Here is a 14212-nt window from a genome sequence, read left to right on the forward strand (position 1 = left end):
TCTCTTGAATTCTGCCCTTGTGATCGAGTAGTTATCTCTCTTTTTCTCAGCTTCTTTATTCTCCATCATTTGGTCTTGTATATCACTAATTCTCTCTTCTGCCTCATTAATTCTAGCAGTTAGAGCCTCCATTTTTGATTGCACCTCATTAATAGCGTTTTTGATTTCGACTTGGTTAGATTTTAGTTCTTTTATTTCTCCAGAAAGGGTTTCTCTAGTATCTTCCATGCTTTTTTCAAGCCCAGCTAGTATCTTTATAATCGTCATTCTGAACTCTAGTTCCGACATCTTACTAATGTCCGTATTGATTAGGTCCCTGGAAGGACGTACTGCCTCTTGTTCTTTTTTTTTGAGGTGATTTTTTCCATCTTGTCGTTTTGTCCAGAGGAGAATAGATGAATGAGAGAATAAAATGCTAACAGGGTAACAGTGCCCCAGAAAAATATACACTAAACAAATCAGAAGAGCCCTGAAACCAGGAGAAAAGAAAGGGAAAGAAAGAAAATAGAAAGAAAAAGAAAAAGATAAAAAAAGAATATGATCAAATATGATCAGGCTGGTGAATAGATCAGTGCCACACACTAGATTTTGAGCGTATTTTGGTCTGTTAGAAGAAACTGCCTCTCAAAATTTTAAAGAAAGAAAACTTATATATGTACAAAAATAGGGTAAATATGATGAAGGGGTGGAATAGGTATAATAAATGTCCACAGATTGAGTCGTCCGATGCTTATAGTGGCTTCCTATCCTAGCTATCTTCCTTATAGAATTGAGTCAAAGTTCTGATCCATGTGTTATGTGTAAGTATGTAGACTTAAAATATTCAGTATTAGTTGTAACAATTCCACTGAAGCCGGATTTTGACATTTGATTAGACTGGTTGGTCCAGATCTTTGATTGGAAGTGTCATTTTTATATTTTGTACTTGATAATTCATTGAGTAAAATAACAAAATATAAGGCAGGTAAATTATTTTTAAATCACTGTTTTTACACAGCTAGAAAGAAATTTGAGTTAATCTTAACCTTGTGACTCTTAAAAATAGTCTTTATCAAGGGGCGCCTGGGTGGCTCAGTCATTAAGTGTCTGCCTTCGGCTCAGGTCATGATCCCAGGGTCCTGGGATCGAGTCCCACATCGGGCTCCCTGCTCCGCAGGAAGCCTGCTTCTCCCTCTCCCACTCCCCTACTTGTGTTCCTGCTCTCGCTATGTCTCTCTCTGTCAAATAAATAAATAAAATCTAAAAAAAAAAAAATTTATCAAGAAGAGCAAAAATAAAGAATCATAGCATCTGCATACTAGAGCAGTGAATAGTATTGTTATGCTAAAGCTCTTATCAACTATGAAATTATAACACCCCAAATCAGAATTGCCATTGTATTTTGTTATCCGGAATAATTTTTTAAAAGGTTTTTATTTATTGAGAGAGAATGATAGCATGAGAGGGAAGGAGGGTCAGGCAGCCGGATGCGGGACTTGATCCTGGGACTCCAGGATCATGACCTGAGCCAAAGGCAGTCACTTAACCAACAGCAACCCAGGCACCCATTCAAAATAATTTTTGATGATAGAAGGTAGTTTTAGTGTTCAACTCAAATGGGAGAATATAAATATGTTGCATACCCTGAAGAATCTACTAGATTTTAGTGTTTCATTTTGTGTCAAAATTTTGTTGGTAATTCTTAAATTATATTAGTAGAGCTTAGTCAAGTGGGCCAATAATAAAATAAGTTAGGATGTAATAATTTAATCCTTTTTGGCTAGAATATATTCACTGTTTTTATAGTGTAGTTTTGACTAATTTTGATGGTACTGCTGTAAAGATTGAATAATTTGAATAATTATAAATATTAGCAAAGGAAATTTTTACATTGATATTTCAGAACTTGTCTGAAAAGTTGCTGAAGAAAGACCTGGAGTTTACTCAGTTAGAGGAGAAACATAATGAAGAATGTGTGAGTAAAAAGAATATACAAGCAAGCCTTCATCAAAAAGACTTAGATTGTCAACAGCTTCAGTCAAGATTATCTGCATCTGAAAACTCCCTGCAGAGAATACAGGCAGAACTAGGTGAAAAGGGAGAAGCTACACAAAAGCTCAAAGAAGAATTATCAGAAGTGGAGACCAAGTACCAGCATCTTAAGGCTGAGTTTAAACAGCTGCAACAGCAGAGAGAAGAAAAAGACCAGCACGGGTTACAGCTCCAAAGTGAAGTTAATCAAGTAAGAGATGTTACTTTTATTTATTGTTTTCCTTCTATGGTTTCTTAGTGTGCTTGATAGTTATTTGATCATAATACAGTTCATTAAAAAAATATTGTCATTTAAAAAAATTAATTTTCACAACCAGCAGTTTTGAGTCAGATTTCATTTCCTTTAATTTCATTTCAATTTTCCTTAATGAGAAAGAAATCTTAGCACCCATCATATAGTATTGTTGTGAAGTGTTTATAAATTAATACCTATAAATTGCTTAGGATGGTACCTGGCACATGGTAGGTACTCAGCACGTATTAGTTAATTGTAATTAATTCAAATTATTGATAATTCTTTAATTTAGAAATTCTTATCATTTTTCTTTTTTTGTTACTAAATTTTCAAAATGTAATGGTTTAAACCATTAATGTAAAAATATCTATATTTTAAAAGAAAAAAATAATTAGTCCTAACAGCTATTTTTATAATAATATCTAACTTAAATTTAAGTTCTCTATTCTTATTATTTCTTCTAGGTAACATTAAATATTGGTTGAAAAATGGAAATTTGGGGGACATTAAAGTCCTCAGCCACTTTTTTGATAATATTCAACTATTTTCACTTAAATGGTAGTGATACTTCCTTTTTTTTTTTATTATGTTCAGTTAGCCAGCATTTGGTACATCATAAGTTTTTGATATAGGGTTCAGCGATTGATTAGTTTGCATTTAACAACCAGTGCTTATCATAACATGTTGCCCTTCTTAATACCCATCACCCGGTTACTCCATCCCCCCACCCTCTCCCTTCTGTAACCCTCAGTGTATTTCCTGGAGTCCAGAGTCTCCTATGGTTTGTCTCTCTCTCTGATTTCTTCCCATTCAGTTTTCCCTCCCTTCCCCTGTGGTCCTCTGCTCTATTCCTTATGTTCCACGTATGAGTGAAACCATATGATGATTGTCTTTCTCTGCTTGATTTATTTCACTTAGCATAATCCCCTCCAGTTCTATCCATGTTAATGCAAATGGGGGGTATTCATCCTTTCTGATGGCTCAGTAATATTCCATTGTATATATGGACCACATCTTCTTTATCCATTCATCTGTTGAAGGGCATCTCGGCTCTTTCCACAGTTTGGCTATTTTAGACATTGCCACTATAATACTTGCTTTTATGGCTTCAGTCCTTCTGTGTTCTTGGCCTGATATATTCTTCCTATTTCTCTTCTCCTTGATTAACACACTGCTTACCTCACTTGTTACTTTTCTAGTAATCCTTTTCTGAACATTGCCATTTCTCCCTCCCTGACCCCCCCAAAGATGGCTTAAGCACGTATATATTTTGATTGTTTTACTTACCACAGTATAGTATATTATCATAACTTACGTGTCTTTCTTCACTAGATTCTGAACTCTTCGGGTGCAAAGACCATGTCTTCCTCATTTTTTATTTTCACTACCTGGCACATTGCTTGTTTTTTTGTTTTGTTTTTTAAAGATTTATTTATTAGAGAGAGAGAGAGCTGAGGGAGGGGCAAAGGGAGAAGGAGAAAGAGAAACTCAAGCTGACTCTGCACTGAATGCAGAACCTGACAAGGGGCTCGATCTCATGACCCCTCAGATCATGATCTGAGCTAAAATCAAGAGTCGGACCCTTAACTGACTGAGCCACTGAGGCATCCCACATACATTGGTTGTTAATCAGCAAATGTTTTAGTGGATAACTTAGATATTTGATGTTCATTTCAGATAAAATTAGCACTTAATGGTTTCTAAAAGACATGTTTTATTTGTTGGGAGATATAGAACTGAAAAAGGAAACTGTACTTACTTTGAAGGATTATGTAAATCTCATTGAGGATAAGGCAAGTGCTATCCTATTTCAAAGAATGTGAGGATTATAATAAAATGATCCTGTGTATGATGGGAATTTGGAAGAGTTCCTTTTCTATTTTCTTCCCCCACAGTACTTCATTTGTGTAATTATTTTATCCAGTTATGTGATCAGGAAAAGCTTTGCGTGAGACAGAGGTGGTACATAAAATTATGAATATTAGATAGGTATTGACAAATGACAGTGTGGAGGTAGGAGAATCTTCCAGGCAGAAGATTTAGTGAGAGTAAACTAGTGTCAAGAAAGTATTACAAGAACCAGGAAGGGACATCTCTTAAGATAGGGTGTGTGTAATAGAAGTGGACTACTGTGATTGGAAAGAGCATTTAGAATCTTATTTTATGTAGGGTCTTGAATAGCAGGCCAAGGAATTTGGGCTTTATTGGTTTTCAGTCGGAGGAGGGGCATGAGGAAATTTTGAGAACCTACTCAAACATATTTTTATACAAAGACTTGAACATGTGATTAGTTGGTTTAGTCACAATTCTGTAATAAATAAAAGAGATCATACTGAAGACCTTGAAGTTATACCATTTATCTTCTTTCTTTTAGCATGCTGTTCGCATTCTACCTTAGTATGTTTCAAATCTGTCCCCTTCTCTTCATCTACAGTGCCCCTGCTCTTAATTTAAGCCACTATTTTGGCCTTCTTAAAGTTTTCCTTCTAGTGACCTCCTTAATCTGTTTTCCATGCAGAAGCCAGAGACATCTTTCTAGAACATGAAGGATATCACTTTGTCTGCTTATAGTGGCTTTGCGTTACACTTCGAATTGAATCCAGATGTCTTACTTTGGCATGTGAGTTTCTACAAGTAGCATGGCCCACACTGTGCCTTCAAACTCATCTCCTACCACTGTTAAGCTATGTTGATCTCCTTTTAGTTACTCAAACACACCAGTGCTTCAAGTGCTTTCTTGCCTTAGGTCCTTTGCCCATCTTTTTTTTTCTTAGTATGCCCTTGACACCGGTTCTTCAAAAGGCTGGCTCAGGTGTCATTTTGTCAGTAAGGACTTCCAGGACTGCTCTCTTTAAATAGCTTGTTTCCCCTTCTTTATTTCAGCAGGCTTTTTTATTCTTCTTTATAACACTTTACAGTGTATAATTAGTTTTTTGTTTACTTGCATATTGTCTACCAATCCCATTGGACTGTGAACTCCTTAATGTGAGAAATTTGTTTTATTTTATACTGTCAGCCTCTATGCTTAGGACTTTCAGCAAATACTTTTTTAAAGATTTTATTTATTTGTCAGAGAGAGAGAGAGAGAGCACAAGCAGGAGGAGGGGCAGGCAGAGGGAGAGGGAGAAGCAGGCTTCCCACTGGGCAGGGAGCCTGATGCGGGGCTCCATCCCAGGATCCTGGGCTCATGACCTGAGCCGAAGGCATAAGCTTAATTGACTGAGCGACCCAGGCATCCCTTACAGCAAATATTTATTGGAAGGATGGAAGTGAATCTCACCTTAAGCTTTTTAAAATATTTTTTATATCCTTAAAGAGTGTAGGCATGAACTGGTTTCATTTTGCTCTGTATTGTATCCTTAGCACCCATTTTGGGAGTGACAAAAGTAGATAGTGGCAGCTGTGAACAGAGGACTTGAAGACAAAGCAGCATATAGGCTTCATATTTGTGTTTATGAGCAGTTCTAAAATAGCCACAGATGTGCAGATAACGATGTTCCATAATTAAAAATTAGATGTCATCATTTTAACTTTTAAAAATTATCTAACATGCATCTTGAATAGCACAGTGGATTTATTTATTTTAAAGATTTTATTTATTTGTGAGAGAGAGAGAGAGAACATGATGGGGGGTGAGGGGTGGTGGGGAGGGGCAGAGGGAGAGGCAGAAGCAGACTCCCTGTTGGGCAAGGAGCCCGACTCAGCACTCGTTCCCAGGGCTTGATCCCAGGATCCCTGGATCATGACCTGAGCCCAAGGCAGACGCTTAACTGATTGAGCCACCCAGGTCCGCAGCATAGTGGATTTAGAAACCAGCTGCCTGAGTTTCAGTTCTGTGGCTTACAAGCTGTGTGATCTCAGGCACAGTATTTAACTTGGACCTGTTTGCTCATCTCTGATATGGATAATAATGGAATCTTCTTCATAGGGCTATATATATAAGGATTAAATTAGTTAATATTTGCATTTAGAATAGGGCCTGGCACTTAGTAAATATTGTTAGGAGTGTAATGAGTAAAGAATTATGTCTATAGGTATACAAACTGAATTTATTATAGAGTATATACATATATATGTATATCTCAAAATGATTGTGATTTTAGGGTAGACCATTCTATTAATAATTCCATTGTTTACTGTTTTTACTCTTGATTTAACCTCTTTTTCTTTAACATGTTTACTCTAAAATGGTATAGACATCATTGTTTAAGCAATTTTGGCCTGCTCCCACCCTTAGACAGCCTCTTTTGGGATTCTTTTTTTTTTTTAATTAAAAATCAGGGATTTTTTTAAAATTAAAGATCAGGGATGTCCAGGAATTGTACAGTAATGAATGACAAAGTTATTTATAGTATGTATCCCTTTTTCTTGCCCCTTTAGTAAATCTACACTTCAGAGCAATAGTTCTCTTTAATTTGGTTGGTTCTCAGTTCCGTCTGCACATCAGAATCACCTGGGGAGATTTAAAAAATTAACAGTGTCAGGGCCTCACCCTTGGTCCAGTTAAATCATAATCTCTGGCATAGTCCTGGGCACTGGCATATTCAGATGTTTTCTCTGTAATTGTATTATGCAGTTGAGTTTGAAAACTGCTTTTTTAAAGTGTTACTTTTTGGCAAGTTTCCTGAAGCTGAACATCATCTGATTCTTGTTATGAAAACATGGGTTTCTGAGCTTTAGCTCAAATGTATTAAATCTAAACTTAATGGGAGGAGTCTAATTATCTGTGCATTAACAATGATATCAGGAGATTCTTTTATTTGGTATGTGTACAACATGGTAATTTGACAGTTCTATACATTACTGAATGCTCATCATGGTGAGTGTAGTTACCGTCTGTCACTACCATGTTATTACGGTATTATTGACTGTGTTTGCTATGCTGTACTTTTCACCTCTGTGACTTATTTTATAACTGTAGTTTGTACCTCTTCATCAGCCAGAGATTCTTATCCAGCAAGTTTAAGAACTAGATGTGGATGATTCCTGTTTGTAAGAGATCACACACTTTGAGTGCTTGAAATATGAGTTTACCTTGAAGGCCTCCTTTGCTTTCACATATCAGGATTGTACCTAATTATTGTAGTGAGAAGGAGAAGGTTTGGGACTTATAGAGCGAATCCACTGCATATTAAGAAGAGGAACAAAAAGAAAGATGTCAGAGTGCTGGCTAAGGACAAGGATAAAATAAATGCATTCTCTTTAACTGGTACTGATTCTTGTTTTAGCTAGATGGGAACATGTTTTACTTTAAAAATTAACTTTCGTTTTCTTTATTAAGGATAGAGTGTGTTTCTAATAGCCACAGGTTGTTTCACAGCATTAGAAAATAGTGGGTGACCACTTTTCTGATAGAAATTTTATTTTATCCTGGGACGGCTGGGTGGCTCAGTCAGTTAAACATCTGCCTTCGGCTCAGGTCATGATCCCAGGGGCCTGGGACAGAGTCCCGTTTTGGGCTCCCTGCTCACTGGGGAGCTGCTTTTCCCTCTGCCTGCTGCTGCCCCCTGCTTGTGCTCTCTCTCTCTCTCTGACAAATAAATAAATCTTTAAAAAAAAATAACTTTGCTTTATCCTGTCCAACTATGAATTTTTATGGAGAAAAATGCAAGTGTAGTGCATATAAATATAATATGACACAGAGGCTATAGATTCTGAATATTTTCACATTTAACATGGAACAGTTTTGATTGAAATCAATTGTACAGAATGTTATTAATTTTTAATTTTGCTGAGGCACATGCATTTGCATGTGTTATGAGACTGGTGTGTAGGAGCATTCTTAGTGTGTAAGCCTTGCCAAATGTCTTGCAGCTTTTTAAAATATCATACACCTCATTTTTGTTCTATATTCCCAGCACTCATGCAGTTTTCTTTTGAAATTAATACAGACTTTTTTCTTTTTTTTAATGGAACTTCCCCCTCCCCCAAGAGAAACTGACTACTGTTTCTAGTAGTATTAGAGAAAATAAAGAATTTGAGAAAGTGATAGTTCTTAGTTCCAGGGTAAATCTTTCCTTTAGTTTTAACTGGGTGGCAATTTAAAGTTAATGAATGAGGGCCACCTAATATTTTTTAAAAAATATTCTTTCTTCTCTTTTATTTAGAAATTATGTGCCAATTCGAGGACTTGGGAATGCTTTGTGCTCTGTTCAATACCCAAATGTAAAGAAGTTAATTGTGGTGGTTTGTAACTGTGAAAAAGCAAGATTCACTATGAAATTAAAAAAAAAAATACTATGGAATAGGTCTGGAGTGTGTGCCCTGAGGGTCTTGATTTTTTTTTTTTTTAATTGGACTCATGACCCCTGAGATCAAGACCTGCGCTGAGTCGGAAGCTTAACCGACTGAGCCACCCAGGTGCCCTGAGCATCCTGATTTTTAATTTTATTTTATTATTTTAAGCCCCTCAAGTGATTCTAACACTCAAGTCCAAACAAGAGCCTTTGGTTCACTGTATTTTTGTTTGTTTGTTTAAGAGAACAAAAAGCCCCCAAATTGTGATGTTTAATCACAGTTTTATGTGATCCATCATAATTTATGTGATTAAAATTCAGCTGAATCTTAGGTTCCCCCAAAGTGTATGAAAATTAAGATTTATACTTACCTTGGTGAAAAAGAAAACATTGTTTAGAAGGTAGGTAGGTGGTGGTAGTGATGTGGTGATGAGTGTGTGTGTGTTTTTACATATGTACTATACAAACTTTCTCTTTTTTAAAGTTACATAGCAAACTTCTGGAGACAGAGCGCCAACTAGGTGAAGCTCATGGTAGGCTAAAGGAACAGAGACAACTTTCAAGTGAAAAGTTGATGGATAAAGAACAACAAGTGGCTGATCTACAGCTTAAACTTTCTCGTTTAGAAGAACAGGTAAGCTAATTTCAAGTGAGTTTATAGTAGCAAGTTTATTGATAGATTTGAGGCATCTTAAATAGTATTATGGTTCATTTTTTTCATTGTTAAGAGCTTTAATTAGACATTTTTACTTTAAATTGTGACATTTATTTCTCCCCACTAAAAACATCCTACTTATTATTAAATATATTAGGTCATTTTGTTGTGACTGTATTCTCTAAAGTTCTCAATTAAAATGTGTTAAGAAGACTACTCCTTTAGCTTAGGTAAGAAAGATTCTGGGGGTGAACCTTTATTAGGCTGCTGAAGGGGAGGAGTCTTCCTGCCCAGGAAGGATAACTTCACAATAAAACAGTGAAGCATGAACACAGTTGGTGAGGATCTTTAAAAATGACATGTATTTGGTGCTTATAAACTTTGAGCTTGCATTTAAGGATTTTCACTTTTGCAATTTAAGCATAAGATTGAATGCTATCCTAATTAAAGGTGTGGTTGCCAATAATGGTAACTATTTTTTGGTTAAAGTAAAAGTATCATTAAATTATATCTTTTACTAGAATTGAACAAACATTGAGAGATCTGTAGCTTCATCAACAGATTTCTTCTAGATCCAGAATCTTAGACATGATAGATAACCCATTCTTTTCCAGTAAGCAATAATTATGTTGTAGAAAAAAACAAAACAAATACTGATACTGTGGTTTAGAATATTTTTACAAAAAAATCTGTATGTAATCAATTCCTTGATCATATTAGTATACAAAAAAGCATTAATAAACTAAATGCCAACCTAGGGAAAGAATTATGTTCTAGGATTAGAGTCTATTCCTAGGGAATAGTTTCATAATCATGAGATTAAGATTCTGTAAGTAATGAGATACTGCTTTTTTTTTTGATAGTTCTTTTTTGATTAATATATAATGTATTATTTGTTTCAGGGGTACAGGTCTATGACTCATCAGTCTTACACAATTCACAGCGCTCACCATAGCACATACACTCCCCAGTGTCCATCACCCAGCTACTCCATCCCTCCACCCCCCTCTACTCCAGCAACCCTCAGTTTGTTTCTTGAGATTAAGAGTCTCTTACGGTTTGTCCTCCCTCTCTGGTTTAGTCACGTTTCATTTTTCCCTCTCTTCCCCCATGATCCGCTGCCTTGTTTCTCAAATTGCACATGTCAGTGAGGTCATATGATAATTGTCTTTCTCTGACTGACTTATTTCGCTTAGCATAATACCCTCTAGTTCCATCCACATTGTTGCAAATGGCAAGATTTCATTTTTTGATGGCTGCATAATAATCCATTGTATATATATACCACATCTTCTTTATCTATTCATCCATCAGTGGACATCTAGGCTCTTTCCATAGTTTGGCTATGTGGACATTGCTGCTATAAACATTGGGGTGCTGGTACCCCTCTGCATCACTACATTTATATCTTGGAAAAACCCGGTAGTGCAATTGCTGGGTCATAGGGTAGCTCGATTTTCAACTTTTTGAGGAACCTTCATACTGTTTTCCAGAGTATAATGCCAGATATTTATGAATGATAGCATTATGCCTTTAAATCGTGAGCTGACAATCTACATTTTTTTTAAGTTGAAGAAAAAGTAACAAATTCTACAGAATTGCAGCATCAATTAGATAAAACAAAGCAACAACATCAAGAACAACAAGCTCTTCAGCAAAGCACTACAGCAAAACTTCGAGAAGCTCAGGTAAATATTAGTATTTGAATTATTAGCCTTTTAAACAGAAATTAACCGAATCATCATTCTTTTGTTCTGGTAAAACTAGATAATGCGAAAAACTTGATTACGAAGGGCTTTGATAATTTTCAGTATCTGGATGACCAGAAAAATCTTTTACTTTTAATTGCTATGTTGAAATTTTCTATTTTAAAATGATCATAACTAGATTATTATTATACATAGACTTATTTATATAAAATATTTAAATTTTATTAAATTTCTTTACTAATAAATTTACCTATTTAAATAAAATCTATTAAATTATGTATACAAAATAAATTTTTTATTACTTATTATTTTTAAAAGTACCCTGTTTGAAAAACTTAAAAAATGCAAATAAAATTTCCTGATTTAGTTTAGCCCAATAAAAAACATTTTGTATTTTCTACAGAAGAACTTAGTAATTTTTGGTCAAGTCTTTCCCTGCTTTAGAACTATAATATGAACATTAGAATTGTAGGTATAGAAAATATAAGTGATTGGGTTAAATATGTACGGATTCTATAGCATGGCTTACAAAATTGAAAGAAGTAAAATTTTTGTTTTGTTATAGCGAGGGGAAGAGGGTGCCCAAGTATTTGAAATGAATTTGACTTTGACATTCATTTTTTCCTTCAATCTTTCATTAATTCATTGAATATTATTGAGCACTATATGTCAGGCATTATGGTAAGCACTGAAAATAAAGAGATGAGTAAGACACAGTGCCTGCCTTCTAGAAAATTGCAGTCTAATGATGTGCACACAGAAACAATGTTGGAAATTTAAACGAGCTGTAAGTAATATGTCTCTCTTACCCTTCTGAGTTTGGAGAGTGGGATGGGAGTCATATGGATAGAGACAAAAATATTGTACTCATTTACTTGTTTTTTCATTTATTCCAGTCAACAAATGTGTATTAATGTCTACTCTTAGCCAAGGAAGTGATTTTGTGGATATGGCAGCAAATGAAATAGACAAAGCTGTCTGCTCTCATGGAATTTAGTGAGGGAGACAAAGAAAAGCCAAGGTAAATAGGCAAAATATGTAGTGTGTTAGATGGTGACAAGTGCTATGGAGATGAAAAAGAAACAGGGAGTAGGAAGGATCTGGGGGTCTGGAGGTGGGACTGCAGTGTTAGATAGGATTGGCCGGGAGGGCCTCTCAGAAGATGAAAGACTCGAAGGAAATGGGAGTGTGAGGTATGTGGATATCAGAGAGAGCATCAATACATTAAAAGACCCTGAAGTGGGAGCATGTCTAAGAAATATCAGGAAGCCAGTTACTGCAGTGGTATAAGTGATAGAAGGGTAAGTGGGGGCACAGAGTCATAGAGATCACAGAGAATGAGAACATGTCAGGCCTCATAGATCATTTTAAGGATTTTACTGTGAGTGATATGAGAAATCGTTGAAGGGTTCTGAGCAAAGGAGTAACATGATCTGACTTATAATTTCACAGGATTTCTCTGGCTGCTGTATTGAGAGTAGACTGTAGGAACACATGAGTATAAGCAAAGAAATTAGCTAAGACTACTACAGTGATCCAGATAAGAAATGATATGGCTTGGATCAGAGTGGAAACAGTGCAGGTAGTGAGAAATGGTTAGATTCTATGTATATTTTAAAGGTAAAGCTGACACATTTACTGATAGATTGATGTGGGATATAGAGAAGTCAAGTATGATACCAAGAAGTTTGTCCTGGGTAGTTAGAAGGATGATTATAGTGTAGTAAGACTGAGGTAAAGAATTTGGCATAGGTCTGCAGCCAAATGTGCTTTTTTATATTATACCCCTGAATTAAATTTATTCATCCAGTCACAGACAAAGCTGGAAATGAGGCTCTCAACTTCTTATAGGCAGGTTGTCCCTTAGACTGAGGGGAGAGCAACGGGTGAGTTAAACATGCCTTAGTTCCTTATTCTAAACTTTGAGTTAGTTAAATTCTTATTACCTGGGGAAGAATAAGAAAACGATGTCAAAGAGGCCAGGCAGTTTCTCCTTATGGAAACATGAAAAGTCCTAAAAACTAAAGAGGTGCAGTCACTGTCATCTAGGTGTATATGTGTATATAAAATTATTATGTAGCACAGAGGGCAGTTACCTAACTCAGGTAGAGTCTGGAAAAGAGCAGTCTTTGGAAACTTCTTAAAAGTGACAATTTGAATTGCAAAGGGTATGTAGATGTTTCGGGTTTGTGAAGATGATTATAGTAAGAAGTACACTCCAAGTAGAACAAGGACAAGGATACTGAAGCTGATATGAACTAAACTGTTAGGTTTTGCTGGAGCTTAAAGTGTAATTTAGAGATTAGTTAGAGAAGAGGCCAGAGCATTAGACATGAGTAAGTGTATAGAAGGTCTTGTGTGACATTTATCTTTGAAGGTAGAATGGGATTAAAGGTCTTGAGATGGAACTCCTGTGGCCAGATTTGGTTTTTAAATAGGTCATTGCTGTGGTTTTGTGAGAGGTGGATTTCGGAGGGAATATTCTGAAGCAGGAGTTCAGTTAAGAGACTAATATATGCAGGTAGTTTAGATGAAAATAATAATGCCTTCATTCAAGCAATTGTTAAAAGATGTCATAGGGCAAATATGAGTAATACTTGGGCAATAGAAATAAGTAGGACTTAATAGTTGTAGGGACAAGAAAGAGAATGACTTCCAGATTGATAACACTGGGCACGTGGTAAATGGAGGTGTCATCAATTGTGTGAGTGAACATGAGACAAATCAACATTTCATTGGGCAGTGTGATGAGTTTCAGTTTGGACATTGTTGAGGCACCTAGAGGATAAATTTATTTAAAGCTTAGAGGAGGGGACCATGCTATATATATTAGCTGTGAGAAACATCACTATATATATGGGGTAAATGGAATTATTAGAATAGATGTGATAGCCAGGGAGGCAGTGTAGTGGGGAGAACAGGTAACTGATAACACAGGACTTCTGGGAAACACTAGCACTTAATGGCATAGATGAATGGAGGAAGAGCAGCCCCAAGGAAAGAGAATGATCAAGTAATTAAGGAGAACCTGCAGAGTGGAAGCCAAAAGATTGGGGCAGAGTCAAAAGTTGGGAGTAATCAGCAACTACAGATGTGGATGTGTAGTAGGGATGCCAAGTATGATAAGTGAAAAATGCCCATTTTATTAAACTATAATTATATAAGTATATATTCTCATATATTAAGAATAAGTTAGTGACCTTGTTAAACATAATTTTAATAAAGTGATAGATGGCTGAGTTTTGATGAATAAATGAGAGATGAGTTGGAAAAGTAAATTTGAATTACTTTTGAAATTTAAATATGAATTTTATAAAGACTGGGCAGAGATGAGTGGGGCTTGCTC

General features: G+C 35.8%; 1 protein-coding gene across 1 annotated transcript in view; it reads left to right on the forward strand.

The window, feature by feature from the left end:
* Nucleotides 1-14212, forward strand: part of EEA1 (early endosome antigen 1) — a 125550-nt gene that overhangs the window by 67892 nt on the left and 43446 nt on the right. The window contains 4 exon segments of the mRNA XM_035729300.1: nt 1883-2221; nt 8987-9136; nt 9556-9625; nt 10727-10845. Coding sequence (XP_035585193.1) covers nt 1883-2221; nt 8987-9136; nt 9556-9625; nt 10727-10845 — 678 coding nt within the window.

The sequence above is a fragment of the Zalophus californianus genome, chromosome 9 (genome assembly GCF_009762305.2).
Source record: "Zalophus californianus isolate mZalCal1 chromosome 9, mZalCal1.pri.v2, whole genome shotgun sequence".
Classification (NCBI taxonomy): domain Eukaryota; kingdom Metazoa; phylum Chordata; class Mammalia; order Carnivora; family Otariidae; genus Zalophus; species Zalophus californianus.